Source organism: Drosophila santomea, chromosome 3R, assembly GCF_016746245.2.
Source record: "Drosophila santomea strain STO CAGO 1482 chromosome 3R, Prin_Dsan_1.1, whole genome shotgun sequence".
Taxonomy (NCBI): domain Eukaryota; kingdom Metazoa; phylum Arthropoda; class Insecta; order Diptera; family Drosophilidae; genus Drosophila; species Drosophila santomea.
The window spans coordinates 15,836,909-15,850,739 of NC_053019.2; the positions used below are offsets into that span (position 1 = coordinate 15,836,909).

Here is a 13,831-nt window from a genome sequence, read left to right on the forward strand (position 1 = left end):
CTGGCGTATATACTACGCCATTTTGGAACTTGAACTCACCTGGTGGCTAGCGATGAGCTGCCGCCACCCACCGAGTGACTGCCACCGATGGCACCCACCGAAGATGTGGGCGTCGAAGGCGTGGCGGACATAGAGGCCATCTTGTGCTTGAGGTCGGGAAACGTTTCTATGACCAGGTCCCTGAACTCGAGCAGGGCGCCAACCTCGTGCTGCAGCTCCTGCAGCGACTTGGTCTGCTCGCTGTGTATGTGGTGGCTGCCGTAGCTGTTGCTGTACGGCGTGTGGTGGCTCAGGTGGTGGTGGTGCAGGTGGTGCGGATACGTGGCCCCCACCACCACGGTCGCCGTGGGAGAGGCGGAAACGGCTCCAACCGCCGACGCACCCGCCATCAGATGTGGGTGATGGGCGGCACTGCTCATCGGCAGGCATTCCATGGCCCCGCTGCTCAGGTCAGTGGAGCGCAGGACTCCACCGAGATGGTGGCCGACGATTCCGCTTCCGTTGACGCCTCCGATTCCGTTCGCGTTCCCGTTCCGGTTGCTCTCACTGTGGTGGCTGATGCAGCTTCCGTCCGTTTTGCTGATGCCATGCGTTGCAGGTTCGAAGCCTTCATTCTGTAAGAAGATAATGGGTATTCATTAATTCACGAAATACTTTGTTAGGCTCTTACTGAAAGATATATTCTTATTATAAGTTATATATCTTTTTTTAAAGATTCCATTGTTTTCAACATTTTGTAGATTTTTTTAAACAATTCAATGACAGAAGACTAAAGACATTAAATAAATGTAAATTTGATTTTCCATTACTTCATTTTCAGGGTTGTCCAGTCATCTTTCGTGACCTCAAATTCCCAACCAATTTGTATTTCCATTAATAATAAATAGCAAATGAGTATGAAAATGCAATCATTTGAAGAGCTCCTATTGAATTTTTACACATTTGTAGGTTGTGAAATATTTTTTGGATTATCAATTGACTTTTCCCAAGCTTTTAATTATTACACTCAACAACCGTCTTTTTTTCAATAGTCGATGATAAACACGCACGAGACGAGAAAATCGAAAATCCCATGAATCATTGTTGTTTCGGATTGCGATGGTCAAGTGCGATGGGCTGCACTTTCAGCCAGGCTGAAAGCCAAGATCAGCTTACAACGCCACAAGTCATTATCAGGGTGCTTTGCGCAAGGGCCCCAGTGGGATCGATCGATAATTACTCGAGAGAAAACATGGCATGGCATGGCATTGCGTTACTTTAAGTAAATTGAATTGATCATCATGGTGGGGCAATCGCTGATAGCTGATCGCTGGCCAAGGAGTTCAGGAGCAGTGCGAACGATTAGTGAATGACATACAAATTATGATTGATGAATTGCACTGATCGGCAGAGTGCAGAGCGATCGCCCGCTGGCCGGAGGCGACCCGTGGAGAAAACTGTAACAAAAGTGCAGCTTAATGCAGCCGCTGCTTGCACGCCAGCAACATGCAGCATGCAACCAGCAACCAGCAACATGTGTAGCTGCAACACCAATCGATGCAGCAATTTGTGACAATCATCATGCTGTGTATGTTTGGCCCAGGCCATGACTATTCAACGGCAGCCAAGCCAAGTCAATGGTCTGATCTGATCCGACTGCGAAACTAGAACAGGCCGCAGATGGCCGGGCCAAGTAAAAGTAGTTTTTCTCTTCGTTTTGTCTATTTATTTCTGTTTTCCCTCTTTTCCAACATCTGCTCTGGAAAAGGAACGGGAACTACACAGAAAACTTTTGCGGTAACTCACGAATATTTCTGCTTAGAGAGTGACATTCAGTTTTTGGTACTTAAGTATTTTTATATGAAATTTTAGATGTTTGCAAAATGCAACTAAACTTCCTTTAGTTATACGTAATACCTATTAATAGCGTTGTTTATTTTCCAAGTGCACCATTGTTGGTGGATTCGTTTGTCAACCGGGCGAAGTGAAAAGCTTTCACTGCACGAGAATGTTTCTCGAGCGGCGGCAACTCAATTGATTGGCAAAATACTTTCACATGCAATAAACATAAATTTGCCTCGCAACCGTTTTGTCGGCGGGCTTTTGCTTTTGCTTTTGCATTTGCTTTAACTATACCTATAGCTATTGATCAAACAAATGTATGTGGCAATGGAGGGGCAGCAAAAACCAGGCAACTGGGTTGTCTATATTTTCTGTTGTTCTCGGCCGGCTAAGAAAAAGTAAAAGAGGTGAGCTGGAAAAGACAAAAACCGAAAGAAACATAACTCTACTGATTGCATGCAGGCAGACTGGCAGCGATGGAGTTTTGTTGGCGTTCGGAAATGTTGGTCAGACACTAATGGCAAAATCATTGCAAATGAAGCATGAAAATTGGCCCACATTCACATGACACGGCGCTTGGCTGGGCCATTCCATTATTTAATAGCTAATTAACAGAGAGGGGCCCAGGAAGCATAGCTCATAATTCCATGGCTTGCATAATCGCCATGCACTTTTCCTCCCATTTATATTTTTTTGTGGGGTTTTTATTTATTTTTTTTTTTGGTTTTTCCTTTCGGCCGACTTGCCTGTGGAGCGTGGCGAACATCAAAGCATGGGAAGTGGTGGAGAAGTCACATTGAAGATCGTGTAATTATATAGCAAAATCCATTGTCAACCACGAAATTGAAACCGAACAATCCAAACGTCGGCTGACTGTCACTCAAAAAAACCAAAAACAGCAAACAAAAAAACAGAGAAAAAATATGGAGAAAAACTAAGCACTAAGCTCAATGTCGGGCACCGTCATCCATTCGAGCATCGCGATTGGCTTTATGATTTCAGAGTCTTATTGCTCAATTAACTCGGGGATCTGGCCTCTTGGCCCACGGCCTGGAAAATGAACATAGTCAGCCGAACAATAAAAGAGTTTCCAATGCACAGTTTCCAGCTTCGGCGACACACATGCAAATCTCAATTCACTATACCCACTATGCCATACAGACTGAGACACAAGTGCTTCCTTGTCACTCGAACGAGGCGTCTGTCTGTCACTGCTCCGAAGTTGTATCTTCTCGAGCTGCGCCTAGTGGCTGATATGGATTGCTTGGCAGAAGGCGTGGAACAGTGGTCTCATCTCTTACTATCACTGGATTTAGTTCTGTACAAGTATATAGTATGATTGAATGCTGATTCCCAACCAGTGCTTCCCAGTATCTGTGCAGTATGAACAACCGATCATTTAATCTCCTTACCAGCTTCAATTGCAAATTTTGGTCACCAGTTTCAGCGAATGCAACCACTGTCTCCCAAAGTCGCAATCAACGCCACATCATCATCATCATCTGCGTCGTGGGCGCAAAGCATCATCTCCGCGCTGCTGCCACGCATTGCTGATTCCTCAAGTTTTATTGCTCGCCATGGCAATTGGGTTGATCATCATTGTGGCAGCTTCGTGGCAGCATCGTTGTGCGGCATGACAGACGGAAAAACGCACTTGGCCTGGGCGACAGAGCGGCTCAATTAGGCTGCCCACCACTTGAGTCGACTGCTGGTACACTAGCCAGCAGGGTTTTGGGGCTTGTCGAGTGATTAGAGACAGCCAACACAGCACCTTGGCTACCCACCACCAGCCAGCAGGAGATCTTCCTACCTTATAAACAGATGACATTTCCACCAGACACCGAAGCAATTATCAGGCGAATTGGCCATAAATCCAGGCAGCGGCAGCAACTGTTTCATAAATCACAGAACGTTTGCTATTTGTGAAAAGTCATAGTGATTTGATTTAGGACGGAAATTAATCAGATGAGCCATGACAAATGCCTAAACGTTTGTTTAGCGCATTTAACTGTATGTATTGGTTATTTTCAGCTTTTGTTCTTGACTCTTTTCTTTAGTTTCTTGAGTGGCTAGCACTTGTTTGATCGATTTTTTCCGTCATTCTTTTGCACAATCACTTCCTGCCCTCGCCCGTATTTTCCTATTTCTATTACGTATACTTGATATTTTGTTGCTGTTGCCAGGCTTTTGCTTTAAGGTATTTTGCTAAGGTACATATTTTTTTGCACAGCTTATATCTGTTTGAAGTTTTCTCCAACTCTATTGGGTAAAATTCGCCAATAAACGAAGAATCGTAAACTTTGCGCATTCCAACCGAGGGAATTTGCATATAAAAATCGCAATAAAAATCAAAAGCTGATTGTTAATTGCCTCTGCTTTGTTGTCGCACTTTTATGTGATGGCAACGATTGTATTTTTTTGCATTGAGATTTGGAAATATTTTGCATAATATCTTAAAACATAGGCATAAGAATGTCGGTGCAGGGTACTCGAAGCCTAGTTTTCATTTAATATTTATTGTTTGAGTATTTCGTTAGTTGTTCGTTCGATCGTTTTAATTGTGGTTTGCCACGCAACGCCAAACATTTTTGAAGTGCAACCTTCTCTTCTCTGCAACGCCCCTTCATTACAATTAGCGATGGGTTTGCATAACACTCGAATGGTCGAATGTGTGTGCATTTATGTGGATGTACCAGACACATGGACTCATGGACTCGTAGTGCTCATATAATTATGCATGCTAGGCACTGACTGGCGAGGCGAAACTGGCGGGACTGGGACTGCTCAACGGCATATGAGCATATTACGGATTGGGAGCGCTTATTAATTATCCGACCCACTCCCCGAACATGACTTATGGCATGGAATGGTATGGCATGGCGTTTTCCAGCAGTCATCGCCCGGCACATCGACCACGCCAATTTATATTTTCAATTCCAATTCCAATTCCTATTCAATTTCAATGCAGTTACATGTTGGCGTCTGTTGGGTTTGGCCACCAGCCTCTGACGCAACTCGGAACTATGACTATGTGGTACTTCGAGTAAAGACTTTGGGGCTCTTTTGGGGTCTTGGGGCATTGTGCGTTTGCCGTTTTGCGGCTCTGACAGCCAACAGCTAGTTGGTTTGAAAATTAAAAGACAATTGCAATTGCCGGGTCTGATATCTAAGCATCTATGGTGCCACGCCACCAAAATGAAAAATAAATAGAATTTTACAAAAAGTACAAAACCCACCAGCGCCGCTTTAAGCCATTTCCTATTAGCCGTCATTAGTTCGCCGCTTTATGTTTTTGGGCGTTCGTATTTTGTTGTTAGATTATTTTTACATTTTTTATAACAAACAGCAAATTGTCGGCCGCTGTGCTTGCCACACATTTCCCTCCACATGTGGCAACGGAAAATAATTGTCTAAGTGTTCGCCACTCGGCGGCTTTGGTAATCGTCGCAGCAGTCAACGGAACGCAAGTGTTGTAATTAAATTAACCATTTTTCGGCTTTTGTTGGGTGGCTTCACAAAAGCTGCCAAAAAAAAAAAAAAAAAAAAAAAAAGTACTCCACTCCACTTGTAAAGGAGTTGCAACAATAGTAACTGACACATTTACAACATCTGTTGCAATGCAAATCGTCGCCTGTCAAATTTCCTCTTCCCAAGCTTAACTTTTGTTTTCTTAGCGTCTTTACTTTTTATCCGTCCGCCATTTTTTGTGATTGTCTCAATTATTTGATGAGTTTTGTAATTAAGTTAAATTAAATTGATGACATTACATTTGAGCTACTAATGTTTTTTGTAACCAAAGAGCTGTAAGATGAAGGTCGAACTAGAAAATGAATAGACATTCAGTTAGAAAATATGTGAAGCTTTTAAAAAGCCCGGTTTTTTCAAGCCCAAATATATGATAAAGAAAATCTACAAAGTTTTAAGCTACGCCCAATTACTTGAAACTTTACGAAAAAAAAAAATACACGATAAACATAACTATTAATAACGTTCAGACAGTTTCGCAGACGTTATGCAATTACGGGAAAAATAGCTAAGAAAAAAAAATAATTAAACACATAAATTATGCGCAAGACGCAAGAGCAAAACTGGACAAACTTTATAAAAACTTGGTTAACACATCAAGAAACCACTATCAGCAGACTACTGTGGATCAACCCAATGAAATGCAGAGACAATTTAGGTGTATAAAGTTAAAATATAAATGTATTTTATATTTGCAAGAGAGGGTAGATTACTGATAAATGTAGACTGTCCTGCCTTATTAATCACTTAAATATAACAATACTTTCATACTCTAATAGCGTTCATAATCTGTTCTGAATGACTACTTAATGAATTACTTATTCCATCTAAAAGCTAGTCTTTAATTAAATATGCGAAATCTGAGGGAACTTCTCCACTGTGCAGCGAGTTATTTTTTGCTTTGCTTTTTGAGTTGATTGGCGCCGCTTGTGCTTTGTAGACCGAAACCCACCGTTAGGCGGCACTTTGCATTAAATTAATTAACTGCTTTAAATTTTAATTGCACCTTTGGCACAAGCTCTCATCTATTAACCACCGAGCATTTGGGGCTAAACTTTCGCCTGTCCGTCTGTCTGTCTGTTGGATTTGCCTGACCGGCAGAGCAATGAGAATAATGAAAATAATGATAATAATGATGATGATGATCGCGATGACGGCGATAAACGTTCATAAAGTGCTGCTCCCGCGGGCTCCTGTCAATATGGGATGGTAGATATGTATATCCTTCGGGGTCTCCGTTTCCTGGGGCTCTCTGGGGAGCCGCCAAAAAGACACAGCCTTACATATACATATACATACAGTCAGTATCGATGGTACGGGTATCTGTAGCTGGCCATCTGACTTGGCGGCTGCCACTTCCAGTGTCGGGTTTTAGCCAACGGGCACACCTCTTCTGCTGTCATTTGCCAGCGATTTCTAATCGATTTTCCGGCAAAACAATAGTTGTTGCATTTTGCTTTTAGGTTTTTCGTTTATTTTTGTTCGCTTTTTTGTTGTCAATGTGGCATTGTTTGCATCCCGAACAACTCCGGAACTTTCACACAATTTTCACACTTTTGTCCGGCAATTCTGTTCATTAGCATGGCAATATAATTTGGGCAGCTAAAGCTATAGGTTTTGGAATCTGATACCCTGAGTGGTCACGCGATAACTGGCGTTGACCGCCGGAAGTTGGGCAATTTGTACACAATTTGCACGATTTTCAGCTATTCAGCTTTTCAGTTTTTCTGCTTTTCTTTGTTCACTATCCAGGCGGCGGCGTCGTCTTCGATGTCCGATGTCCGTAGTTCTGGCCACTTGTTTATAAATCGATTTTGTTTGTTTGTTGGTTTATTCTTTAAGCCGTACGTCCCAAATAGCCGACACGGCACGCCCTTTTCCGCATTACTTGACTTGCATTAATTTCGCTGTTCAATGCACTTTTACAAAAGGCAACATCAGAAATAGACGGTTTAGCTTTTTTTTTTTCGCCGCTTTTAATGTGCCAATGACTGCACGATTGTGCGATTACACACGGCAATCTGTCAATGCATCCAACCAGAGACTCTTGGATATATATAGTATATATATATATATATATATATTCAGGTAGGAGGTAGGCTCGAGTCAGCCACCCCAGCAATCGATAGTTTCGCTCTCCGTTTTGTCAATCTCCCAACATCCGGTGAACGTTTCACTTTCGTGGCTCTGATTTATTGTATACAAAATACATCTTATATTTATTATGTGCAGTTTGTCAGCACCTCGACGAACGAGCAGCTGGTTTTAGTTTATATTATAATTTTATTTTTTTTTCTTTAGAGCTGCGCCCACCTGTGTGTGCCACTCTTTGAGGCTTTGAAAATATATGCAAAATACGTTTATATAGTACGTTTAGCCGATAGTTGTGTTGATAGGCCAAAAATGGCGTCGCAATTTAAAAGCGCATTGCTGAATTGCCCCTTTTGGCTTTGTATGGCTTATCGAGAGTTGTTGGCCGATAACCAAACCAAGCGCTTGCCTGCCTAAATGCTTTCCATTTAACTTGGCCCGTTGACTGTTGTTTGCATTTCACCGGCTGACATTCGATAAGATTTTGCCAGATGATTACTCATACGCAACGTGTGACACATATCCCAAACAAGGTCTGGCTGCTAGGTAAATGTGAAATGAAAGTATGGGTATGGGTATGGTGTTTTCTAAACATTGGAATTAAGCTTAAAATTTCAATTGACTTGATGTATTAGTACTTACTGTATTAGTATTTATCATTTTTGAACAGCAACAGATTGCAATACACACGCTGTGCTTCGACTTTTGCCTATTTGGTTTTAAACATAAATTTTCACACTAACTTTTCCACACCTGGCAAATATCCATTCCCTAGGGCAACGTAAGCCAACAAACGCTGGCCATTTGTGGGGTGTGAAAACCGAGTAATAAAGCTACACATCTTCGGCTAACAAGATGTGACAAATTTTTATCGCATACTCAACTCGCACTCGTATCCGCAGAAAAGAGCTGTCGGCACGGACCGAAATGCTTTTTATGGGGGACCCCAGAGTGTGTCTTCTTTTTCCCTTGGCTCGTGATCTTTGACATCCCGAACACCGAAAACAAGCGCAGTCACAATCAGCACTCACATACCCAGTGTACCTAGGTATACATATGTATAAACCTTAACTATATAGCTATTGCTATGTACATAGTTATAGCTACATGGCCCGCAGCTTTGTTTAGTTGTTACGTTTTGCCGGCATAAAGACAAAAAAAAACTTTCACTTTGTCATCAAAGAGCAACAGAAATAGCGTTAAAAACATTTTTCACTTTTTTTTTTCTACAGCTGCAACAAAAGCCCTGCCGGCCAATAGTAAAAATATGAGCAAATAATGAGCTTAGAAAATTTTACGATCCAGCCATCGGGCAGTGACAAAACTGAGAGAAAAGAGGGATATGGAAAAGCTGGGGAAGTACACTGCAAACACAAGGCATTCTCAACTTGTAGCTTTTTTCAAAGCTGGAAATATTTTAAAATATATATTCCAACATAACTTAAAACATATTACAAAGTAACATATCTTTATGAAAATACTATGATCAACAAAATGAAATACCCTTTTAAAGTATGTAATTGCATACAAAGACATGAAAATAGTTTTCCGTGTAGGATGGAACTGCAGCGAATCGGATGACGCAAAATGGGGAGACTGCCAGTTGGATTTGGCACTTTTAAGCTGGAAACCATGACAATTACGACTCAGGGCCGATTGACGGCCAGCGCGAGTGAGCCAAATCAAATTGCCGATAAAGCGGCGATAGTGTGTGAAGTGGCATGGCCGGAACCCCTGGAGATACACAGCAAGAAAAGGGGGGGGGCGGTGGTGGCAGGAGGGAGAGAGAGTGGCAAGCCGGTAGGAGATAGCGCAATCACGGATGACTCGGACTCGGTTCCACAACCAAAATCCAAAGTTCGCCCCCCAAATGAATTATGAGCCATGACGCCTTTATGGTCTCCAGCCATTAAAACAGATTTTTTTTTCATTGTCCGCTGGCATTGTATTGTCCAGAGTATTTTGACCAGGAAAGTCAGGGCATAGAAGAGATCGACGGCTTTGCCAATGTGAAAATAATCAAAACGGCTATATGGCTCTTAACTGGATTTGCCTGCCAAAGTCGAAATGAGGAACCAAAGTGGAGTTGCTGCTCTTGGCCAACAACAGACATTTGCACCGTTGGCAATTGGCACGAAAAGATGCGTGAGACGTCGCCAAAGATGGTCGATATCGAGTGGGCTTTATGGCCAAGTCTAAATGCCACAATTGAGTCTGTCGCTGTGAGAAGTTATAGAGTTATTCGTTGAGATCATTAGACAAGCTGACCAAAAAACAGTGTTTCCCCAGAAGAAGGCATTAGATCAAGCAATACCGCTTGGCTTTTGATGATGTAATAGCCAATAAAATAAATTGTTCGGTATTTTATGGATCGCCTTTTATTATTATGCTTTAAATTAAGAACTCTAGATCTTTACTCAACTTATTAAAGTATTTTCTCAAGCTCAACAGAGTAACGTATTACAAAAACCTTTCTTTGGCAATGTAAACTTCTTTCGGAAAATCAAGTAATTATCTAAATAGAATAATAAAGGCTGTTTTCGTGTTAAACAATCTATGAAGTATTTTACGGGAGTTCAAGTGAGTTCATTTTCAACTTAATAACATACATATCTAATCAGAAGTTTCCATAGCTCGACACCACGTCCCAAATAAATGCGAGATCCTCACTTTTCGGTGCGGTGACCACATCTTTCATATCCCACCGATCGGCCCACAAATAGACAGTCCAAAGTGGACGCCTCCAAAATGACAGAAAACACGCGACAGGTGAGGCCCACGTAGAGGATTTATTTTTAGACAGGACTCGAGTGCAAATCGCTGGCACTTATGGCGAATTTAAGCAAATTTATTAAGGCAATTATTTGATTGCGGCAAATGTTTGGGCGCCTCAAGTGCAACAAATACAAGTACCACATACAAAGTGAAACAACATCGACCTGTTGCCAAATATGGACAAAATGACAAGTGGTCGAGAGCCAGACGAAAAATTAAGCAAAAAATCTAAATATATATGTAAACTACATATATTTATGTTTAGAGTGCAATCAATTTAACTGTCTGTCAATTTCCAATTCGCCGCTTTGATCGGCTTGGCTACGGATTAAATTTCATGTAGTTTTTCTGCTATTTTTTTTTTTGTCAAACAAATTTACATAATTTTGTGGGATTGACGGGGCTTTTCTGTAGACTTGTGTGTTTATGTCTAGGGAGGCTCGTCCGCATTTGGAAGTAGCCTCGTTTGTATATAGACCCAATTCAATTCACATTCAATGCGAATTCAATTGAAACGTATACGGCTTCTTTGACATTTTGTGTTTCATAAATGGCTTGATGGTTAATTTTTCCACAGGCCCGATTGTCACATGGATTATTATTATGTTTGTGATCAATTTATGGCTCTGACATTTGGATCGACATATATGGGCCGAGGAAGCTACAATGTGTGTGCTCTGTCTTCTGTCTGACAATTATTAATGACAACAGTTTAATTTAATTATGGGAAAAGTCGTAAGACTTTTCATTATTAAGCGTCGTTCGACCATTAAGTTATAGATTGCATAAACCTTTGCCGCGGACACCTGCAAACGGCTTCCGGTAATCAAAAGTTAGTTAATTATAGTGGCAAAAACTATGTGGCTAATTAATTATTATAACAAGAAAAATGTGAAGGTGAGAAAAAACAAAACATCATAGAAAATAAAACCATTACCAAATTTGCATAAAATTGGTCAAACAAAAAATAATTGCTCATATTCACAGCCACATTTGTGTGTATTTTTAGCCATGGAGCAGGTGTAGCCATCAACTATTAAACAGCCAAATGCAACCGACACTTTGAACAGAGTTTTCATCGTGTAAATATTAATAACAACTTTTCACTTTTCGCACAGCGGAAAGTGTCACTCAAAGTCAAGAGAGGAACGATTTTCCGTACACTTCTCTTATCGACCAAACAATTTTGACGTCAATGGCATAAGGTGAGCCTCAAGGATAGTTTTATTTGCAAAACCGAAGCAAAAAAGCCAAAAAAGAAAAAAAGGCAGAAAACAGCAAACAAATTGAGCAGTTAAAAGCCAAATTAATGGCCACGATTAAAGCTGGCTGTAGGTTTAGTATCAATTCGGGTTTTAAATTCGATTCAAGCTTTCATTCATCAAATTTGACAGGCGCGAAAGTGGAATTCTTTTTGGCAGGCACGTTAATACGTAGTCAAATACCACAGATTGGATAGCGAAAGAGATTTAAATGGATTATTTAATTAAAAATACGAAATTAGATACTAAAAGCAAAAAAAAAAAACGTTTGAAATGATGTGGTAAATATGCTACCATTTAATCGATTTATACTCGGAATACTTTTGATAATAGAAAACTAAACAGCAATGTTATTGAGCTATTTCCTGCAATACTAAAAGATCGAAGACATCAATGCGGCTGACATCTGTGAAAGTGAAATTCCGATGTGTTAATGAAGCTCACAGCAAAGAGAAAATGGCATTACACAAATAGAAAAGGAGAGAGAAAGATAAGACCGAGAGGGCGGCACTCTGATAAAACCAACGTGGCTCGAACCAACACAACTTGGCTCAAAGCAGACAACTGCTGTTGTAAACCGCTTTCAGGAATTCGCCGGCAGCGCCTCGGTTTTGGTTGTTTTTTCCTCTGTTTTTTTTTTTCCTCTTCCAGTCGGATCTCTTTTAATGCGCCATTGTTTGGGAGGAGATTTCCCAAGGCCTTGCAACGACTAAAACCGCGAATGAGACATAAATCTGGCATCGCCTTGGCTGCCTCAGCCGCTGACTAAACTGTGACTAAATGCAGTTAAAGCTGGGACCCACCGGCCAACCGGGCAACAAACAGCTGTACTTTTCATAATTACCAGCTATTAATATCTTGCCAGCATCTAAAGCGAATTAAAAGAGTGAAGGCTGTCCGTGAGCCAGCTGCTTTTCGGGGAAGTCCGTAGTCCGCAAGAACCGAAGAACCTTTCCCAAAACTAAGAATTGGACAAGACAAAAGCAAAAGCTAAAAGATTAATTATAAATGGTATTCATGGTATTAAGAGCCACAAAAAACCGCCCAGCTGTTTGACGACCAGCTCTCTGTCTTTTTCATTATTATTTTTTTATTTTTCACTGCTCAGATTCGATTGTGTTTAATAATCAGATATTGGGCTCGACTTCTGCGGTTACTGGCTGCTGTGCGATTGGCAGACAATGACCTTTCAACATGCCGCTTCAGTGCTCACTCAACTGAAGTCTGTAGCACAGATACAATTAAACATTTTCATATTTTTTTCTTATTTGTATGTTGTATGGATAGTGGTGACTGACTTGAAGTACGTATAAATCTCGAGTGTATATTCAATTTAAAATGCATTTTTCGCAATTTGTTTTAGCTGTTCGTTTGCATGATCTAGCCGTGGAGTCGTGATTTGCAGTGGCAAATATTTGTCTGTCTAATTTCAACATTAATTTCTGCCATGCAAAACAGAAAAACACAAAACTCAACTGCTGGCGAGCGAATTAATTGAGCTGGCGACTTTGGAGCTGCCGCATTTATTTATTACAGTAGTCGCATATTTTATTTTATAAGCTTTTGTATTCGCTGTTTGTTGTTCAGCACTTTTTTTTGCATTTTAGCTTGTTTGACTAGCCAGCCATGCAATCTTGATTGTACACAGAAACTAATTTTAATGCCTTTGAAACGAGATTGTTTGTATTATTGTTTTTCCTATAAATAACTATATTTATTTACATGAACTCATATTATATGGCATTTTTTGCAGTGCACAGGTTCCCATTGTTGCGATTTACCTGCTCTCTGCTGATTATCGATAGTAGCCTTGGGAACATCTATTTACCTACCGGGTGTTGTAATTGCCCGTCTATTAATAATGATTACCAGCAAATGTGAGTGCGAATGCGATGTCTGGCCGTTGATTAGCTGGGGTTCTGACATTTTCTAGCATCGAGTCAATGCTATTTATGTATGTTGCCTGGCTCCCTGCTTATTTATAGACCTGATTCTAAACACGTCTCTTAATGTTGCCACTCTTTGTTGCTTCTACTTCTAGCTCTGCTTGTGCTTCAGTTGCTGCTGCAGATGCAGTTGCAGTTGCAGAGGCAGTTGCGTTTCGCCTTCATGGGAAGTGCATTGAAACGAAATGAGTGCAAATCAGCAATGGCAACGGGGCGTATGAGCAACAATGCACAGAAGCAGTGGCGGCGAGCAAAACAAAGGCCTGCCTGGCATAATAAACAGCTGCAAAGTAGCACGAAACGGCAACGGCAGCTGGCAAAGGAAAATGGCAGAAACAAAAATGAAAGCCATCTTCAGCATAAAATCGAAGTTGTATCACTCTTTCTAGACTGAGCCATAAAATCCAATTT

At 41.1% G+C, this 13,831-nt stretch overlaps 1 protein-coding gene across 7 annotated transcripts in view; it reads right to left on the reverse strand.

Moving 5' to 3' along the window:
- The window catches only part of LOC120451354 (nucleoprotein TPR), a 57,562-nt gene that overhangs the window by 7,262 nt on the left and 36,469 nt on the right, over window positions 1-13,831 (reverse strand). For 6 of the 7 annotated variants that reach the window (XM_039634984.1, XM_039634985.1, XM_039634987.2 and 3 more), the window contains one exon: window positions 40-614. In XM_039634984.1, coding sequence (XP_039490918.1) covers window positions 40-614 — 575 coding nt within the window. Of the gene's footprint in view, window positions 1-39; window positions 615-670; window positions 793-13,831 lie in introns of those variants that run through there. The other variant, XM_039634990.1, reaches the window with a different exon arrangement.